This window comes from Puma concolor, chromosome B2, assembly GCF_028749965.1.
Source record: "Puma concolor isolate L17-30 chromosome B2, mPumCon1.1.hap2, whole genome shotgun sequence".
Lineage (NCBI taxonomy): Eukaryota > Metazoa > Chordata > Mammalia > Carnivora > Felidae > Puma > Puma concolor.
Window position 1 is genome coordinate 121,804,836 of NC_141671.1, and position 21,520 is coordinate 121,826,355.

General features: G+C 40.3%; 2 protein-coding genes across 3 annotated transcripts in view; both read right to left on the minus strand.

Moving 5' to 3' along the window:
- The window catches only part of LOC112862287 (pantetheinase), a 69,293-nt gene extending 68,519 nt beyond the window's left edge, over nt 1-774 (minus strand). Inside the window, exon 1 of the mRNA XM_086707871.1 lies at nt 642-774. The gene's annotated coding sequence lies outside the window, so the exon portion shown is untranslated. The remainder of the gene's footprint in view (nt 1-641) is intronic.
- LOC112862121 (vascular non-inflammatory molecule 3-like) lies at nt 367-12,698 on the minus strand. 2 transcript variants are annotated; one of them, XM_086707877.1, is made up of 8 exons: nt 12,510-12,698; nt 10,536-10,629; nt 10,291-10,421; nt 5,787-5,979; nt 4,282-4,573; nt 3,106-3,479; nt 1,671-1,844; nt 367-1,000 (listed from the first exon to the last, which is right to left on the minus strand). In XM_086707877.1, the coding sequence occupies exons 1-8, from the start codon at nt 12,542-12,544 to the stop codon at nt 872-874; spliced, it is 1,422 nt and encodes a 473-aa protein (XP_086564003.1). In that variant the 5' UTR covers nt 12,545-12,698; the 3' UTR covers nt 367-871. The 2 variants fall into 2 exon arrangements, with proteins under 2 accessions (XP_086564003.1, XP_025781150.2); XM_025925365.2 differs by lacking the exon at nt 12,510-12,698 and having other exon boundaries at nt 10,536-10,826.
- Nucleotides 12,699-21,520: the final 8,822 nt, after the last annotated feature.

A 21,520-nucleotide genomic window follows, 5' to 3' on the forward strand; every position in this document is an offset into this window, starting at 1 on the left:
CAGCCCAGAGTGATCCCCAACCACTCCCGCATGAACCAGAAAGCTCCCTGCTCTCCTGTGTGTCTCTTCCCAGTGTTAATCAGTGACCACCTGGAAAAAAAAGAGCTCAGCGGTAACAGGGCTGAGAGACCAATGGTAACTGGGGGAAAGGTGACAGGTTGGCCCTTTCTAAGGAAGCTCCCAGTGTAACACAGACTGCAACAAATCTGAGGATCCAGGGGGCTTAATCGGGATTGGATAAATTTTAGGATAGAATATTTCCAGAAGGAAACAGAGTGTGGTCTGAAGGAGATCATTTTTTCTTTTTTATTTCTGTCCTAAGGATCTGATTTCCATACAATTAGAACTTAAGAGTATAATAAACAGATAATAGAAGAATTTTAATCAGTTAACAAGTTACTCAAAATTTTTTGAAAAGTTACTCATAATTACTTTAGGAGATGCCCTTGTTTTTTTACTTCCTATATCGTAATCAACGAGGATCAAAAGCCCTCTGCATATTTAAGGTGCCCCCTGTGTATTTACAAATGATAGACAAACATTCACATATATCAGAGTAGTTAACACAAAAGGAGTTTTCTAAGTCCCCCTCCATTTAACTGCATGTTCTGCTACACACACATATACTCACATATACTTACATTGCACCTACACGGATCCTACATGCAGCTCCCACAAATGAGTTGGTGCTATATATCAAATACGGAAAACGTAAAACATATAAAACCCATCCACTGCTTTTCACGTTTTAAGTTCGTTGTTCCGGCCAATTTGTGACATCTCTTCTACACAGACATGAAGCTTTTTTTTTTTTTTTTCCCTCTCCCTTTCTTTGCCAGGGTAATCCTGAAAGTGTGCCAGTGGAAAGGGATCATTCTAATCTCCGGGGTCCTTGCCCCAAGCGCGGAGGGTCTTTGTCAAACACTCTTCCGTACAGGGCCAAAACTAAGACAGGCAGAGGGGTTCTGCTTCGGCTCCTCAGACGTCCGTCTCTCAAGACCTGATCAAAGAGAGCAAAGGATTTAACTCCAATGCAGAGCTTTGGTTTCCAGCCCAGAGGCCTTCTCTGACAGCATCATTCTAAAATAGTAACAGACAGGCACACGGGATTTGGTGTCAGAAGACCCATGTGTCAGATCTAAAGGTCGAAGGGTAGAGAGATTTGGGTGAAAGTGCAGCAAAAAAACTACCGCACAGGTGGTTAAAAAAGATGACGTATAAAAAAAATTCTTTTAACTCATGAAGCACCGCCATTATTACTCTCATTATTGCTATCATTATAACAACTTCTCAAAATAACATACCCATGAAATAAGCTGTAGGTGCATTGTTTAATGTGTTTAACTTGGGCCTTCACACCATTAAAAAAAAAAATTATTTATTTATGCAAATAAAGAGAACATTAGCTGCGGTCGTCCATAACCCTACTGTTGCCTTGGATATCAGCATCGCATTCATGTAGAAAAAGTGAACCCCAAATTCTCTGTCACAGCCTAAAGACATCTAGAACCACAATTTCTCTTCCATATTAAAGCTTCCCGTGTCTTTAAAGCTCTGCCTGTATAATGTGAACCACAGCACTGCAATGCTGTGTCATAATCTCAAAGATTTCCATGGTGCTAGTCTACCCCATCTGTTCAAAGAAATTGATCATCCTGAATTCCTCCTACCTCATAATGCCTTTCAGGAGCAAGCTGACTTCCACTGAGAATGATCTGTGGGAAAACATAACGTGTTGCAAATGTGCCGCTGAGGGAGAATTCTTCCAACTTGGTGAAAGCTGACCCCACGGGCTCCCCACAAGTTCTCAGGTCACTGATTTGACACTTCAGTAATGTGCATATCTGTGTAGACAAAGGAGAGAGAAGTAGTCAGAGATCTTGGAAATAGTTTCTCCATGAAAGACACAATCTCAAGGAATAGAGGAAGATTTGTTAAGTCGCATCTGTCAGGGAGGAAGAATTTCCTGTCCCCGTCAAGGTCCTTCTGGCCAGACTAAGAATTGAATGGACACGAGACAGATTAACAGGAGAACGTCAAATTGAATTTTGTACATTTGGGAATCCACACAGACATGGCAATTCCCAAGACAGGCAAAATGAGGTGCGCATATCGTTCTGGAATAAGGAGGAGGGTGTAGGGGTCTGGGACTTCAAAGGGAAGGAATGCAATTTACAGTAAGATGAGAAAGAATAAACATTGGGTACACAAATATTTGCTGGGCCTCTTAGAAACGCTGGAATGTGGAGGCCTTTGATCCAACAGGCCTCGTGAGGCTCCTCCCTGTTTGCCACACCTGGTTCCTGTCCTCACATCCTTACTTATGCTGATAGCTCTCTTTCTGAAGCAGATCCTCTACCTAAATTCTTGTAGGCAGTTGTGGGGGAGGTAAAGAGCTTTTTCTGAATCTTCTGGCTTTTAATTGCTTTTTTAATTCACAATAATCTTCATGCCCAAATGGCTCCTCTTGGGATGGCCTGCCTTTATCCCCTACACCTCTTAAGCAGTCTTTTCAAACTGGAGGTCAGAGGCTATTAGTGAATCTGAAAATCAGTTCAATAGGTCAGGACTAACTCCCTCCCTCTCTCTCTCTCTCTCTCTCTCTGTCTCTTTTAAATAAAGTGAAATGCAATAAATTGGATTTTAAAAGTCAGACTGCTATTGCTCATAATTATGGCTACTTCTAATTCTAATTGAAGTAATAAAAAAAAATATTTGTTTCAATTACCATCACCCATCTTGACCGCACAGCATCGTAACATGAAACAGACTTCTGATTCTGGACTCCTGTTGAAGACAGTTCGAAAAGCACTGTTCTAAAGTAACCTGACACAAAACGAGAAGGCATGGAGGTTGCAGCCTTTCAACTTGAATCCAGCTGGCTGAGAGCTCACTCATCAACTCGCTTTATGTTTTACCTTGCAGCCAAGAGAAGACATTCTGTTCTTGCTAAGACTAAACAAAGTGTGCTGGGGGAAAACTTCAGTGATGACTGTAACGGGCTACCAAGTAACTGAATCCAGCACGATTTTTAAAGAAATGCAGCGATGATCCAGAAGAAAAACTAATAAACAATCCATTCTAACTTACGTCACTATTGTTTACCTGAAGGTAATATTGACCTTCTACCGTGTGCAGTCCGTCAAAAGCACCTAGTGCGTAAACCTCATCTGTTCGTTTCTCCGACATCTTGTAAGTTAAGTGACAGCACAGGTCTTTCTGGCAAACTGTGTAATTTCCTGTGTTTCTCTTAAGCTCAATGAAGGTGAGCTCATCAAAATAAATCATCCCCGGAAAATTTGACTGTTCAGACAAGAATGGCTTGACACTTCTGGCATAAGCACTCCAGTCAACAGCTGCAGGATAGGTGGGTTCACTTCGCGGCCGGGACTTCAGTTCGGACAGCATCAGCTGGCCACTCTCTGTTTCCATGTCATAGTGATACACTTTGACCGCTTCCGGTGCGTAGATTCCACTCCCTATGGCGACACAAGGCAACGCAAATATTGGTTCCAAATTTTGCATGGTTACAAACTCATAAAATCATCCCCCAGAGAAATTCGATATGGCTTTATGAAAGCATAAGCACTTTCAGGACAGTTAAGGAGATGGCTTGTTAGCCTGGCATAGTTCCCATTTGCCTCTGTGTCCTCCATTAGGTTCTGCTTGCACTGACATTATCAATTGACTTGGGTCAATTGACTTTCTTACTTAAACTACCTCTTTTTTAACCAACTTAACAAACAACTAGGAAATTCCCCAACACGAAGAATAATTTTAGCTCTCTGCTGACCTAATTTATTTGTGTTTAAGTTTCTTCATCTGGATCAATGAATAACCCAAGCAGTCAAGAGGGGAGCTTGTATTACCTGGAACATGGATGCAATGAAGGATAAACTCTGGTTAAGTCTAAAATCATTTTATCACCTTAACCACAAAGATTTATTTCACTATTACTGATGGATGCGGGCAGCAAAGTTCTTTAGATCTGGCTTTGTTTTTCTTTTTTTGCTTGTTTTTGTTTGTTTGTTTGTTCATGTGACTTGACTTCTCTTTAACTCCAATGTTCCCTCATGTGAAATTGAGATAATAGCGTTTACCTCCTTCCGTACTCATAGGGATAATGGTCCTTAAAACATATTGGCACTGAAAGCCAGGCTATTATTAATTTTGTGACATTAGAATTAATAAAGGAATTATTAAAGACAAGTGTGGTTTGGAAATCAATGAAGACTGTCTAAGGCTATCATGGCCAGTCGGTGCAGGACACGTGTGAGTTACCTGTCATGTGCATGCTGGTGTTGTGGGTATTCGCAGCAAGCAAGTTGACTCTCATGGCTCTGGCCCACGCAGAGTGGAAGGGAACAGCCGACAGAAGGGGCAGCGTGTTGTACCACGCCACCGGGTAGAGGACGCTGTCCACTTGAAACTCATCCACCACCACCACAGCTGGGGTGTGAGAAAAAATGTCAAAGCAAGTGAAAATGCCAAACTTCCCAAAAGGAGTCTCAAAAGTCACAGATTCTGAATCCTTGGGGAAATCAAATTGAATTTCAGGCGCAAAAAGATTGTACTGTTAACAAAAAGCAAAGAAGGGGGAAATTCATGAGAAAACTACCAAGGAGAGGTGTTTCATACCCATCAAAATTTTTTCCCAGCCATGTTGACATGCATATTTAAAACTATTGCACATACATTTGCAGAAATCACACCCAATATACCACTGTCTAGGAGTTTTATTACGACGGTGCTGGTCGAAAACTCCACCTTTCCACAACTAACGAACGAAATCATATCTAAAAACGATATTTGAAAGGTGACTATTTCTCTTAACATCACAGGTTGAAAATCTGAATCTTATAAACTTCAGATTTTTTGTCACTGTATTCTTTAAATACCAACAACACTGCCAGTGTGAATCCTAGCACGTAGTAATAAAATTAACTTTGTCATATCTCCCTTTGATACTGCTGGGTTTATAGAAGTGAAGTACATTTAAAGTAAAGTTAGGCAAGGTAATAGCTCACACTTGTTAATCAGTGAGCCATTGGTAATTTTTTTCCAGCTTGATTATTGCTCCCCAACTCCACTTTGCCCCGGGTCAAGAGTACTTGCTCAGATACTATGTACCATGAGGCGATGTGTACATATGTGTGCTCTGGCAATACCCCCTCCCTTTCAGTGAGGGTCACTTGCTCCTCTACCCTACACGCAGGTGGAAGCTTGTCCTTCATCCCGCAGGGATCGGCTCAAGGAAGGCACGTAGCCTAACTGGCGTCAAGGGGTGATGACGAGGTCTACAAGGCAGGACAAAAGTACACTCTTCCTCTGGATTTTGCTCCTACAGAATGTGAGCTTTATGTTGAGCACCATGGGGTCTCTAAAAGCACAGCTCGAGTAAAAGCTGTAACACAGGTTAAGAGAGCTAGAGGAATGGCTGACGTCTTTTGAGCCTCTGAGGGACAGACTACATCTGATAAAGCTTAGTCATGCTATGAGTGTCAATGAATTGAGCCAAAACACTAACTAGGGTATAACAGCATTTCTCCTTCTTTCTCAGAGACTATTAACATCTTTGTGAGACTATGATCACATTCAATATTCTGCCAAATTCTGCTTTATGCTTAATTCAAACTCAGAACCCTTATATGAGACCAGAGTAAATGAAACCCCCTTTTCAACTAAAGCATAATAATCAAGAGACGCATTCATAACAGTTCTTTCGGCCATGTTCAACAAATGAATGTACATATATACCACAAACAAACACAAGAAGATATTCTTACCTTATGGTAGCGTGCCACCAGCCTACCCTCAGAATCAAACACCACATCAGTGTTGTACTGGTAACGGCCATCGGGGGGACACTGAGGGTCACTGGTATTGCATGGTTTCTTGTCCCCAATATTTGCCACAACGTAGATGGAGTTGTCCTTGGCCAGGCAGCTGAGCCTTTGTTGCACTGGGGTGTAGCCAAACCTGATTTAATAGATATGGCCTTAAACTTACTGTACTTGAGTGATTTCTAATCTTCCAGAACATACTTTATTTGCCTGTTACTTAGAACACAAGCTCTAGATTAAGAATCAAATCAGAAAAGATCTAAAATTCCACATGCAATATAGTCTTCATATTTATGAAAGCTAACCTAGTTTACCTTGCTTATTTTTTATTGAAGTATAGTTGACACATTGTTACATTAGTTCTAGGCGTACAGCCTAATGATTCGACAGTCCTCGACGTCGTGCTATGCTCACTACCAGTGTAGCTATCATTTGTCACCACACAACACTATGACAATACCATGGACTACATTTGCTATACTGTGCCTTTTAGTCCATGACTAATTCATTCCATAAAGGGAATCCCGTATCTCCCACTCCCCTTTGCACATCTTGCCCATCCCCCCGCCTCCCCTGAAGGCTAACCTATTTTAATGTGCCAGACTCTCAGTTGCAGTGTGAGACTGAAACACTGGAAAGATGGTGGAGGAAGAGGAGAAAGAAGAGAAGGAAAGCTTTCTCTTATAAAGTGCTTCTAGGCAGGCAAATGAAGGGCTTGAAATTTAACACACTCTTTTAGTGGGGAGGAGCTTTTCTATAATTCTAGCCATACTCTTACTAGGAAGCAGTAAATAGTTGTTCCTATGTCAATCGTCTTCTATAGAGAACAAATGCATCATTATGTACTTGAAATATTTCAGGGAGGAAGGGAGGGAAGGAGGGAGGAAGGGAGGGAGGAAGGAAGGAAGGGAGGGAGAGAGGGAGGAGAAAGAAAAGAAAGGAAGAAAGAAAGAAAAGGAAAAAGGAGAGAGAGAAAAAGAAAGAGAGAGAAAGAAAGAAAGAAAGAAAGAAGAAAGAAAGAAAAAGAAAGAAAGAAAGAAAGAAAAAGAAAGAAAGAAAGAAAAAGAAAGAAAGAAAGAAAGAGAAAGAAAGAAAGAAAGAAAGAAAGAAAGAAAGAAAGAAAGGAGGGAGAGAGGGAGAGAGGGAGGGAGGGAGGGAGGAAAGAAGGAAGGGACTTCACTGTGTTGCCTCAGTTTCCTTATCTGTCAGTACAACATAATTACTTCCTGCCTGCCTGCGACGGTGTTCATGAGAAACCCTGAGATAAATACGGACTATGAAATTGCTTCTCAAAGTATTGCCAAATCCATCTACATTGGGGACATTAACCAAGAAATAAGAAGAGATTGAGGTGACAAAATAGGTGGAATGATAGGTGGCTTCAAATATTTGAAAGGCTCTAATCTGAAGGAGATGAGTCATATATATCCAATGATAATATATAAAGTAATAAAGGCAGTACAAAGACTAACGTTATAGAGAGACAGATATGCAGAAAAGAAAAAAATGTTTGCAACCAGAACATTCTGTCAAAGGAGTGGATTCCCTGGTCACTGGTGATTTCAAATACAATATGGTGCATCCAGGTGCTCCAAGACTACCAGTTATCAGGGCTCAGATGGAAATGGCTGGGTTTGGTTTCCTGCCATGTTAATTACCAATATGAGACTGTAAGCCTCCTTTTTTCCCTGATATGAAAAATGGAAATAGTTATACCTGTCACATAAAGTGAACGAGACAATATGTCTAGTGTACCAGGTATAATTCCTGGAAACACGTGGATGCTCCATAAAGAAATAATGGCCATTATGGACTTTGTAACTACAGGGGGACAACCCAGGAAACTGATGGATTTACTGCTTCTAGAAGCCATTTGGGTTCTCTCCATCATCTCTCAGCCTCTCTACAGTTGATGTGGACCTAATCTTTGAAGAGAAAGGGCAAATTTATGACAGTGATTGATTTATGATTTATGATTTATGACTACTGTTTCAGATCATTTCTTTTCATTTTTTTTTTTTTTTTGCCCTCAGGAAAAACAGGGCAACATTGTTAACATTGATATTCTTTAAAACTTTCAGTGAAACTATCACCTATTTTCTTTTTTCTTTCTTTCTTTCTTTCTTTCTTTCTTTCTTTCTTTCTTTCTTTCTGCTAAATAATTAGGGCATTTTAATATCTTCTATTACTCCTCATGGGTAATGCTTAAGGAAGCATGGGACAGGTCAGTATTGTAAATGATGGTATTTAAATACACAAGGATAACTAGGTGGCCCTCTATTATCCCCTTTAAGTATAAATATTACTAGGGAAGAAATGGTGGCTTTTTTTAAAACCAATATTACCGTCTTATTAAATATCGGATTTCTGTTTTGTAAGTCAGGCTGAAAGTTTACCATTTGAGTAAATGTCTGCAACCCTCAATAATGTTGAAGTTTCATCAGTCATCTACCTTCCCAACTTAAAATAATTCATCTGAGATTAATTATCAGGATTCAGGACCTCTTTCCCCTAGGAAAGTCAGTATTATCAGCCCAGGCAAATAAAGTGAATTTTAGAATCAGCCTCTTGGATTATTGCAGATAATGAGTCCTTCCTGCTCTGAGGAAAAAAAAAACCAAACCTCATGATCAAGTAAACATTGAGTTATAGTTAACACGGTTACTGTAAACATAGACGATGCAACACGTAGATTATTTTTTCAAAGGTGAAACTCCTGGGCGAAACTGACCCACACAGTAGAACTCTTATGTTGCAACGTTGGACTTGACTCCCCCAGTCAATTTCAAATGTTAAAATTATTGAAGACATTCTTTTTCTTGTACAATAGATATAGTTCGGAACAGATGCCTGCAAGTTTAAAATTAGCAAATTAAATTTTTTTTAATGCATAGTTTTGCCTTTTAAAGGAGTTACATATAAACTATTTTAAAAAGTAAATACACCTAAAATAATTTCATAAATCTGTCTTATGTTTTATACAGATGTTCCCTAAGAAAGTTATGCTTAAACGAAGTGCCTGGGTGGCTCAGTTGGTTGAGTGTCTGACTTCAGCTCAGGTCACGATCTTGCAGTTTGTGAGGTCAAGCCCCGCATCAGGCTCTGTGCTGATGGCTCGGAGCCTGGAGCCTGCTTTGGATTCTGTGTCTCCTTCTCTCTCTGCCCCTCCCCTGCTCATGCTCTGTCTCTCTGTCTCTCAAAAATAAAATAAACATTGAAAAGTTATGCTTAAACTATAGCTATTAATATTGCTTAAATTTCTCAAAGACAAGAAAACAAAGTTCAGATCCAATTATCCTTTATTTTTATTTTTTTAAATCGTTATTTATTTTTGAGAGAGAGAGAGAGACAGAGTGTGAGTGGGGGAGGAACAGAGAGAGGGAGACAGAATCCCAAGCAGGTTCCAGGCTCTGAGCTGTCAGCACAGAGCCCGATGTGGAGCTCGAACTCACAAACCGTGAGATCATGACCTGAGCCGAAGCGGGACACTTAACCGACTGAGCCACCCAGGCGCCTCCAGATCCAATTATTTTTGTGGGAAAAAAAAAAAAAAAAAAGGAATCGTGACAGCTAACGTTGGAGGCAGCACAACTGTGTTTAAATTTTTTTTTTTTCAACGTTTATTTATTTTTGGGACAGAGAGAGACAGAGGATGAACGGGGGAGGGGCAGAGAGAGAGGGAGACACAGAATCGGAAACAGGCTCCAAGCTCTGAGCCATCAGCCCAGAGCCTGATGCGGGGCTCGAACTCCCGGACCGCGAGATCGTGACCTGGCTGAAGTCGGACGCTTAACCGACTGCACCACCCAGGCGCCCCAACTGTGTTTAGATTCTACGTGTATTACTTCAGTTGAAACTCTTGTCTACTCTGTAAAGGAAGTAGGACAGGAAATTTTATTATCTCTGTTTCGTGGATAAAGAAACGGAGATGAGAAGTATTTAGGTGATCTGCCACCCATCACACAGCTAGGAGGTGGTATTGTCTTGGAAATGATGCTTCCTCTTTCAAGTCCTGTGCAGTTTCCACCTGCCATACTCATCACACCGCAAATGCGAGTGATATCAGAGCTCTTTGGAAACATAAGTTCATTTATCTTTTTACCATTCCTGCAAAGGAGGCAGGTATTCATGGGTGAGCTTACTTTATTTGGGGACAGAAGTCCTAGCTAGTACAACTTTTTCACTTTGTTGAAACCCCATGGAGTGTATTTATTATAAAAACTATGTACACACAGGCCATTCATTAAAGAAAGCCACAATAAATAACCAACCAAGAATCATCATCTCAAGCCATGCCAGACGGCACACAGTATGAAGAGGCTTGTGGGTCCAGAGCCATAAATTGATTGCCAGAAAAGAGAACGAGTCAAGTTTAATGGATTTGTTATTTGTATTTTTTGCAATATCACAATTTTTTTGTTCAAAAATCAAAGGGTAATGACATTACCTCTGGGGATCTGTACATGGAATCCAGTTCACCTCTGGGTCTGGGATATCTTCCAGATAGGGGTAAATGGTCTCTCTTGTGAAAACCCAGCCATAAATTCCATCTTCTGGGGTAACAATGATATGTGCGCCCTGCTCAAAACAAGTACGAGCAAAACAGTCTTTCACAAATTCCAAATACCCACGCTCTTTCCAAGTTTCAAATTTCCTCTGCAATATCCCAGCCAGCATAAGAAAGGACAATACCTGCCTGGCTGCCAGTTTAACTGCGTTCTCCAAAACATCCATGTTCTTGTTCATCAGGAGCAAAGCTTCTTCTTTGGAAACTGGTGTCCCTGTTCTGTTTGGTAATATGACAGCGTGTTCATACACTGCAGCAATGAAAGTGTCCAATGCACCCACACATAGGACACAGATGGCAAATAGTGCCACATATTTTGGAAAATATGATGTAATCATAGCTAGAGGTTGGTGATCTTCGATAAACTCAGATTCTCATATTTGGTATCACTGGAGAAAGTTTTAGGGTAAAACCCGGCTCGCTTCCGGGTATTTATATTTTTACAGAAATAACATTACACAACACATTAAGAAAGAATGTTGCATAAGAAAACTGACAGCCAGAAGTACAAAATCACATTGACTCAAGTGTGCAATGTTCTTGTTGACAGTGATTCAGAGGTTTATTCAACTCTAGAAGTGAAATTAGTGAGTGAATCAGATGAGTTCAAGCCAATCCCCAAACCACTGGCTGTTGAACTCCTTTTTTAAAGTTTATTTATTAATTCTGGTATACAGAGAGCACATGCATGAGTGGTAGAAGGGAGAGAGACAGAGAGAGAGAGAGAGAGAGAGAGAGAGAGAGTCAGCACAGAGCCCAATGCAGGGCTCGAGCTCATGGGCCGTGAGATTTAAAACCTGAGTAGAAGTCTGATGCTTGGCCAACTGAGCTGCCCAGGCACCCCGTTGAACTCTTTTTTTAAATAAAATATATTTTCCTGGTAGCTCAATGGTTCCATTAATAAGGCCAATACTCAACTCTTCTAGAAGGCACCCAGCATAACAACAATGTGCTAAGAACTTATACGTGTGGCTGTAGCAGAAACAGAACAGAGCGTAAGACAAGCTCCAGTTTCAACAGAGCTCATAAAATGCCAAAGGAGAATAGATATACCTGCTTATGATTGGGTTCATAACCAGTGGCCCTCAATTTTTGCATTATAAAAGGATTTCAGCAGGAACCACAGTTGCTGGCTTCCCTCCGAAAGACTGTAAAATAGTCTGAAATGTAGGAAGTTTCTCTGACCACTTTGCAAAACACAGATTATAACCTGGTCAATAAGTTAATGAGTGCCCACTGAGTTGAGTCTCTGGGCGTCTCCAGAATCTGGCTACTGCTGTAGAGCTCATGTGCTGAAAACCAAGAAGTTAGGCTTCAGATCATACAATTTCTTCATCTTTATAGAATTGGCCCATTTAAAACACAATTTTTTAATGTCTATTTATTTTTGAGAGAGACAGAGTGTGAGTGGGGGAGGGTCAGAGAGAGAGGAAGACACATATTCGAAGCAGGCTCCCGGCTCTGAGCTGTCAGCACAGAGCCCGACACGGGGCTTGAACTCATGAACCGCAAGATCATGACCTGAGCTGAAGTCAGACGCCCGACTGACCGAGGCACCCAGGCGCCCCAAATCTGCCCATTTTTTTTAAGTGAAGTCCTCTTCCCTAAATACTTGTACTATTACATCATCCAAAATCTCATTTTCAGGAAATTATTTCCTTGTGCCTCTAAAGAGCTGAACATCTTTAAAATATTAGATATAGGTGTCATCCATTTAACTGGACTCTCAGACATTTTCCTCTCCCTTTGCTCCCACATCTAATTCATTGTAAAGTTTCTTTTAAACATCTCTTCCTGTCCTGGGGCACCTGAGTGGCCCAGTCAATTGAGAATCCAACTTCGGCTCAGGTCATAATCCTGTGGTTTGTGGATTGGAGCCCTGCGTTGGGCCCTGTGCTGACAGCTCAGAGCCTGGATCCTGCTTCAGATTCTGTGTCTCCCTCTCTCTCTGCCCCTCCCACACTCATGCTCTCTCTCTCTCTCAAATATAAACATTAAATAAATAAATAAATAAATAAATAAATAAATAAATAAAATATCTCTTCCTGTCCTGATTGTTTATGCTAAAGCAGGTTCTGCTTTTTAATTGATCTTCCTACCTCCCACAATGGCCAAAGTTGTTCATTCGACACATAGCCACCAGATGAATTTTCTCCGAAATCCAGCTCCTGTTATGTCACTTAAATTCCATTATTTAAAGCGTGATTTTCCATTATTTAAAACGTTAATTCTCCAAACGTGGTCCATGCTCCGTGAGGGGAAAGCAGGTTGATTTTGCAAGATATACAGATAAATACTTTTAATAGTTACAGATTAACTATCATGTTTATTAGATAATTTAAGACTCATAAACCCATGGATAGTAGAGTTTAGGATGAGGTAACACAAAAGATGTCCATCCGTCTTGAAAGATTACCAAGTAAGTAAAATGGTATATGGTTAATACAAAAATCATAAAGATAATGGCATAATGACATGATTTCCTGAAATTTGGGAAAAGCTGACATTGTTCAAGTTCTCCTACAACCTGGATTTATCTCTACGGCTGCCTTTATGAACACTTTATTCAGTGAAGTTGAATCATTCCCTGATCTCTGAACACATCATGCACTACTCCACCTAGATGATTCTCTGCCCAATTCTCCCTGAAATGTCCTGGCTCGCTGTCTAAGCTCTAACTCCGTGTACAGTTCTCCCAAACCTACCCCTAGTCCTAAGCAATATTTCTGAGCCATCAGAGCACATTTTTCTTGTCCTGGTGAATGCCACTCACCGCTTGCTGTTGTCTTGACCTTCAATTTAAATCCGATTCCGATATTTTGTTCTGTATATGTATGTCTTGTCTTCTTAAAAGATATTCAAAAAGAATCTTGTTGTATCTTTCCAGAACATCCATGTCAAATAATTATCTATAGATGATGCGTCCCAAGGTTGTGACTCCTGGGGGATAAGAAAGCGTCTTGCTGACTGATGAACCTCATCACTCCAGCCCACATGTGTAATAGGTGAGGAAGCCCGATACATGAATGATTGTTGAATGAAATCCGCTACCTGAAACTTCAGTCTGTTTCATGTTTGAACACTGCGAATTTTTAGAACACCCTTTCTTGCACTGAGATGCAATTTACATCATGTATCTTCTACGATTTAGAACAATAAACCCAATCCTGCTTCTTGCTTCCTACTTCCAGACTATTAGATAATTCAAAGAGAGTTCTAAATTGTCTCTTAATTCTTTTATTTTTCTGATGCATTATCCTTATAAATTCCTTAAGAATGGGGCCGCATTTTGATTCTCTCTGCTGCTTCTGTGGAGGTTTGTACTGTGCTAAGCTCTGTAAATGTTTTCTGATTTGTTAAACTCAATTTCCTGTCCTAGTTTTGGAATGAATCCCCTTTTTTGAAAGTGAGTTCATGTGAAGGAATTTTTTTTTTAAGATGTACATCTCTGATTCTAGAATCATTAATACTGGTACTTGCTCTCTCTCTCTCCGGGATTCTTTCTAATCATCTGACATAGAGAAACCAATAGGTTTTGGAGATTAATGTCTCTCATTTGTTTGGTTGGTTGGTTCTAGAGTTCAAAATCTTTCCATTCCAGTAACCGTTTTCCATTATCTGAATACTCCATTCTTCTCCCAGTTTCCCCAGTGAGTTTCCATGTGTCCTTATACACTGAAATGATGTTCATTAGATGCAAATTTTCATTTTGGCAAAAAAAAAAAAAAAATTGAAAGTGACATAGAAATTCTGTAAAACTAATGGGTTGCTTTGTAATGAGAAAAAGGAAACTATTTTCATATTTCAAATTGAAATTCTATTGTCTTGGTTCACCTGACTGTGCGAATAGAACCAAAAGAAAACATATGAGAATTTCCCTTTACTCTCCAGTACCCAATTCCAGGAAATGTACCAACTTTTATTATATTGAAATCAACAGAAACCCGGATTAAATGTTATCAAATGTGGTTAGCAATGGCTTTGCCTCATACGTGTATAAAGAATAGGGATTGTGGGTGTAAGTTATTTAAACAAGGTGTTTCTATGTAACCTGAATGACAGTTTGAAATTCTTGCAGGATTAGGGAGAGTTTTGTATTAAAATAAATATAATTCTGCTTTAAAATATGTAAAGCACAAATTTTAAAGGGGAAAAGCACCCTAGAATAAAATCTCTAAGAATTTGTTTGCCCTCCCCAAGTCTTTGTTTCTAATATCCATGGTTAATCTTCCTCCCCATTCCCATTATCAGAGTCCTAACTCTGTGGCCAAGCATTCCTCTTACTTACAGGGTTGATCCCACCCCTGACATGTTAATCTTCAATCAGTATTGCAAACCATTTAAGTTCCCTTAACCATTGCTCCCACTAACTAAAATTCTTCCTATATGTATAGCAAATCAAGGCAGACAACCAGAACTTTCTCTCACTTGGTGCCATTTTCTCTCTCCTGTTCTTAGCTCAGACCATTCTTCTTATTATGCTTTTTAATACACTTGCTACTGCCCTGATCCTGGAATGATGTCTCGCTAAATCCTGCCCCTTTGACTCAAGTCTTGTCGTTCTTTGTTGCTCATTTCTTCTCTGAACTTTTAATGTACTTATGGTCAGAAGCCACATTTTGTTAATTGGTGTTCTCATGCCATATTCGACCGTCTCTTCCCCATAGCAGATCTTTTCTATTGCATACCTTCGACTACCTGTTATGCTGTCTCTACCTTTAGCTCAAACTTTTCTCTTGAACTCCAGGCCTGTTTACCAACTAGACAGAGACTTCCCTAAGTTCCCAGCAAGCATCAGCCCACTTGCCAGCATCTTAGCCTATCAACTCTGCCTCCCCTCCTGTCACTGTAAATGACTGCCCATGGCCCTTTCCGTCCTTGTGCAGCGGATCCCAAAGATATATCTTTAGGAATCCTTCTCGCTTACTCAGCATCAATTTCTGCCTATTGGGTGATTATAATCAGCATACAAATACCCCATTATATCACCTATCTTAAAAAGGAACTCTCCTGATCTGACATTCCCTTACGGTTCCTGCCCCATTTCCCCGCTCCATTTTACAATGAAACTCCTTTACGGGCTTGTGCCCATTCTGTTTTAATTCCTTTCCTCCCACAGGGATTTTGCCCCCATGATTCCACCATCTTATCAAGCTCATCGTTGATCATCACGTGACTAAATCCATCGGTCAGTTTTCGGTCCCATTTGACTTGACTTATTAGCACACTTGCCATTACCTCATTCTCAATCTGCTTTCTCTCCCCAGGCTCTTCTGGGTTTCCTTTTCCTTCCTCCTTCTCAGTTTCTGCGCTTGTTTACTTTGGATGTTTTTGTGGATCTATTTGTCTTTTTCTAGTTGCTTCTTACCGCCTCAGACCTCTTAACATTAGTGCGTCCTGATCCGAATTTTTGGAAATCTTCTGTTCCTATCTGCACTTGCTGCCTGGGTGATTACCTTTATTTCATGGCTTTCAACACCATAAATATATTTCAGTGATAAACGGATTTATAACTTTTCACTCAGACTTCTCCCCTGGACTCCAAAGCCCATGGCCCACAATGTCTGCTCAAAACCTGCATTTGGCTGTATAGACACATCAAATCAACACAAACAAAACTGAGCTTTTAGCCTTCCCCTCCTGCCACTCCTACAATCTTTTGGATCTCAGTTAATGGCTTTTCATCCTCTAGTTTTTCAGGCCAAAGCCTTTGGGGTTCTCCTTAGTTCTCTCTTGGTCTCTCACTCTACACATGTTGCATCAGGAGACCTTTTGCTATTGCAACCCCGGTCCGAGCCGCCATCATCTCTGGCCTGGATTACCCCAATAACTTCCTACCTGGTTTTGGTGCCTCTGCTTCTACCTCTGCTCGATAGCAATCCTATTAAAATGTAAAAACAACTGTGTCGGTCCTCTGCTCAAAATCCTTCAATGGCATCTCACTTCGCTCAGAGCAAAAAGCCAAGTTCTTGCCATGCTTACAAGCCCCACTATGATCCGGGCTCCTGTTACTCCTAACATCAACTCCTACTAACCTCCCCCAGGTTCCTGTGGCTCCAATTGTATTGGTCCCCTTGCTGCTCCTCAAGCATGTCGCGATGGGCTATTCTGCCGCCACTACCCTGAGAATTGTCTCCTACACCGCCACGCTGCATTTAGAATTTCTCTCTACTCCTTTCTACTCCATCCTGCAAACCACTATCAATGATTTAAAGACTCTTTAGCTCACCATAATATTAGACTCTAGAATCTTTCAATGGGTTTTCTCTTAGCCTCAGGATACAGTCTACATTTTATTTGTGCTTCAGTGATCTGGTCCTTGGCTCATGTTCTTATTGTTTCCCCTTCCTCTTCCTCCTTTACCTGCCCACCCCACCCCTCCAAATCTATTGGACTCTTTTTGCAACATGCTATTCTCCCATGTCTTTGTATGCATGACTAAGTCTACCTGAATGCCCTTACTGACTTGCCCAGCTGGTCTCAGTCACCTTTCTTGTCTTCCAAGGTAAAATGGACTCCTTCCTGGCCCTGATATTGGTCACAGCATTATCATATTCTATGGCTTTTATTATAGCATGAAACGAGATGCTTGAAAACGCTTTAGCCCAGTGTGAAGCATTTTCTAAGTGTTCAAATTTGATTATTACTCTGCTAAAGAAAGACAGTAATGATAGTGATGTTCTGTTTCCTCTTCCCGACTGTGATCCTTAAGAAAAGAACTTTTGTTCTATTCATTATCACCATCCAGCACAAGGCCTCCCTGACAGATAGTAAGCATCCAAAAAGCTCTTTGACTTAAGATCAAAGAGACACATACAAGGATGTTCAGAGAAACTACTTAAAATAGGAATTAATAGTGGTAACTATAATAAATAAATTTAAAAAATTCGAAAACCGAAGCATCTGTTGAACAAGCTAAACCACAGAAACAAGTTCAGGGACAAAGACTATTGAAAAATGATGACTCAGAGTGAGCTAAGGTTGCTTCTTGGTTCAGCTTGTTACTAAGAAATCACATAATCACTTGCTTGCATGTGGCCGCAAAGCATGTGTTCTCACAGATGTGCACCCAAAGTTCATGGCTTCCACAGACCTTGTGAAGTGAAGAACACAGCAGATCAGAGGAAGCCAGACAATGGGCCTATTGCTTTTTTACTGGTGGCTGGGGGAGCGGTCCTGACAGCATGAGTGGAACCACCACTGCCCCACTTCTGCACATTTTGTTTGTTGCTACATCATGGAGTTTACCCAAGATGTTAGTGCAGTCAGCCGGGCCGTGCTTGCCCTATTTATCAATAAGAGAAAGGACACATGAAGATTGTTTTCATCCAGGCACCAGACAAGGTGCAACTAGGGAAACAGAATCCACACCAGTTATTTTCAGAGAACATAAGGATTCGGTTAAAGAGGTATTTGATGATTGAAGCACATGAAAGGAACACCTAGGTAACAAAGCAACTGCAAAAAGCAGCTACCACTCCTGGTGTTGGGGGGACAGAGGGAAGAGAAGGTGCTAGGGGCGAGAAGCTTTCCAGAGGAGCCTGTGTCGCCGAGACTCCAACCCCTGAGAAGAGTGTGCTGTCTAGCTGGAGCAGAGGAACAGATCCTGAGAGGACTGTCCCCAGGGAGCTAGAACTCACCTCTCTTGAGGGGACAATGGCTGGTGCTGGTAGTTTGGAAGAAAGGCAATGACACTGGTTCTGAAAGAATGGGAACGAATTGAAAACTGGAAGCACCTGCTATCGGAACAAACTACTGGTCTGCTGCCTGGTGGATGGGACAACACTGATTGGTGAGCAAACAGAAGGAGGTCCCATCGCCCCTCCTCCAACCTTCCGTATTCCTTTAGCGCCCCCTCTGGGCAGAATCTAATAGAGAGCCAGGCGGCCAAGGAGAAACATAACTTGCCTAGTCCTAGCCCAGCATCACAAAGAAGAATACTGAAGGGTAGGTTTGGAGCTGAAAGACAACAGCTCAATAACGAACTCATTCATATAACTGTACACCATACAGCAGTGAAAATGGGTGAAATTAGACTGATGCTTATTTACATGGATTAAGCTCACACTTTCTTATATAGAAATCAGAAATACGCAATATATTTGCATGCAATAAATCTGCATATGTACAAAGTTCAAAAAGATACAAAAAGTACCAAGTAGGAATAAGTACGTGTGTAATAAACAACCAGGATGTCCTGGGAATGATCTAGAAAAATCTTAAGGTAGTTATTTCCCAAGAAAGGACCAGAATGTGATTGGAAGGGAATACAAGGGGTGCCTTCTTCATGACACAAACTGAACAGCAGATCCACAGGTGATTGCTATGCAATCCTTTATACACCTCTGTGTGTCACATTGTCGTAATACGTTCTTAAATAACTTGCAATATGCGTGTTTTTTTTTTTTTTTTTTTTTTTTTTTTTTTATGAGTGAATGTGTCCAGGGGCGCCTGGGTGGCTCAGTCAGTTAAGCTTCCGACTTCAGCTCAGGTCATGGTCTCACGGTTTGTGAGTTTGAGCCCCACGTCGGGTTCTGTGCTGACAGCTCAGAGCCTGGAGCCTGCTCAGATTCTGTGTCTCCCTCTCTCTCTGACCCTCCCCTGCTGGCGCGCATGCTCTCTCTCTCTCCCAAGAATAAATAAACATTAAAAATTAAAAAAAAAAAATCTATGGCTTCCAAAAGGAAGATCTTTCCCAACTCTGCTCCCATATCATAATGGTAAACTTTGGGAGAGGATGGTGCATAGATACCACCGACTGTGAATAGAAATCTTCTAAAAACAAAAATGAAACCAACGTTGCCAGATTCCCCATCAGAACTGAGCATGTGATCATGTCACCATATTAGTTGCATTGAGATAGCACACAGGCTTCTAGTGCTGAATACTCAAGCACTTTCCCTATGCTCTATTGGAGAAAATTACAAAGGTCTCATTTCAAGTGAACTTTGAATATAATGGAATTATTTGTTACCATTATGAATAATTAAACCAAATATAAAAATCTTTGTATTTGGTAGTTTCTGGAAGGTAGGCTGACATGACTTGTGTTGGTCACAAGAAAATGAATCCCCATTCCCACAGCCTAAGCCACATGGAATTCAATAGCTGTCCAATGGGACAAGACATTCATCCAAACTATGGGAAACAGTATGGTATCCACATGAAAATCTTCCACCAGGGTCGCAGCAGAATCACGGAAAACTATATTAAAGCATATGAAAATACCACCCTTCAAAGATGGTGTTGAAAGTCACTATCTCTGACATTTTAGGGGCATCACACAGGCTCAGAAAAGAGGTGGTACTGTTACAAAGGTAAAGGACAAAGTGAGAAAAACCTTGTTTCTTGAAGACATAATTCACAGAAACCCTCCAAAGTTAGTAATAAGTTTGGCTATAGTCAATGGTAGGTACCCTATAGGAAGTGTATGAATCTGGTGATTGGAAGTAAATTTCCAAGGAATACAGGGGAAAATGCAGTTTCTCTCTTTCTGTCTCTGTTTCTGTCCCATGCCCCCCACCTTATCCTTACTCCTTCCTCCCAGTTAGGAGACAAACACCTTCCTATGAATCCTGAAGATTATGAGTTTCTTGAAACCTGAAGAACCTCTTTTATGTTTCCAGGTATCAGGGATTCAAAGAAGAATAGTGCATGTTATTGTCCTGAACAGTAAGTATCTGCTAATCAGATGAGGGATAACACCTCCCTCTTTACCATATGTTCCATCCAAAGTAATTTTAGAGACTCTTATCCAGCTTTCAAAATTGCTGTTGAAACTAAACATTTTATTCAACTCTCTTTGATTCCTTCCAGGTAACCTTTAAAAACTAGCCTAGTTTAACACAGTAGTCAGGGTCAACAGTTTAATAAAATGGTCTGCAACATAGGGAATGCCAAAGGTTAGGAATGAGACTATTAAAATGTCTCCCTACATTTATTTTCTATATAAAAAAAATATAAAAAGAAAGTGAAATTTACTAGCATTTTAAGAATTGATGGACAAAGGTACTCTTAATAGGTCCATGTGTCAGAGGTCATGGGTCACAAATGGTCTCCACGGTACCCAGAGGGGAGAACGATCCTTAATTTACACAGGATGACTGCAGATTCCTCACTAGCTCGTCCACGTTCACTGCACTGTGTCATCCTGCAGTTTACATGGGCCTGGTTAAGTGGCTTAACCAACTAGGCTACCATTTTAACTAAATCAACATTTACAGAATAGAATAATAGCCTAAAATGATTCTTGCAAAGAAAGTGCGTTAAAAAATGATACTAATAATGCGAACAGTCTCAAAAAAAAAAAAAAAAAAAAAGAACAGGTGACATTTCTATTCCTGGTATGAGACACATTTTTGAGGAGAATATGAAAGTTTACTTGCATATGAAAAGAAATTGTCAAAACCCACAAAGCTATGAGGAAAGGTTTTGGAAGTTTTGTGTTTCACGTATAAATGCAAAAATAAATAAATATATACATACCGAGGACTCATTAAAATTTTTTTTCCAGTAGGGATATATGATCAAAACATTTGAAAATCATTGGCTCAATAGCATTCCTTTTGGCTGATATCTACATTTTAACTGGAACTTCCAGGAGACAATTTCTCTACTCAAAAGATTCTGAGGCTACAATTTAAGATGCTTAGAAAAAATATAGGGAGGAAGAAGGCCGTTCACACTGATATGTATATCACATCGCCACTGAAGTATAAAATTTAGTATACTTCCCTACCCCCATTTAGTATAAAATTATGGCATAAGGTTATTTTAGTCTTGAAACGCAGACTTTAAAGTAGAAATTTTAGGATTTGACCTTAAACCTGTAAAAGGGTAATTAAATGAACTGGTATAGAAAATAAAGAGAAAGATGATTTTTGTGATCTGAAAGATAATAAGGAATTTAACTTCTATGAAACTGATTCATACAGTTTGGAAACATCTTTGTATCCTTTTGATATTAAGTTGTATCCAGATTATAGTCAACTTACTGTCTTTTGTATCAATATTAAAATGATTTGTTTTCTTATATGCCAAAAAATCTCAATCCTGGAATATTACACCTTTCTAATAGATCTTTGCCTACATTTTGTTCCAGAGCACTTTT

Excerpts from the sequence above, each read along its gene's own strand:
- LOC112862121 (XM_025925365.2), bottom strand. The coding sequence starts at position 10,748 with ATGATTACATCATATTTTCCAAAATATGTGGCACTATTTGCCATCTGT. Across the intron at positions 10,422-10,535 it reads TTAAACTGGCAGCCAGGCAG|GGCGCACATATCATTGTTAC; the intron begins GTATTGTCCTTT and ends TGTTTTGAGCAG. Across the intron at positions 1,001-1,670 it reads CTCCTGAAAGGCATTATGAG|GTCTTGAGAGACGGACGTCT; the intron begins GTAGGAGGAATT and ends CTCTTTGATCAG.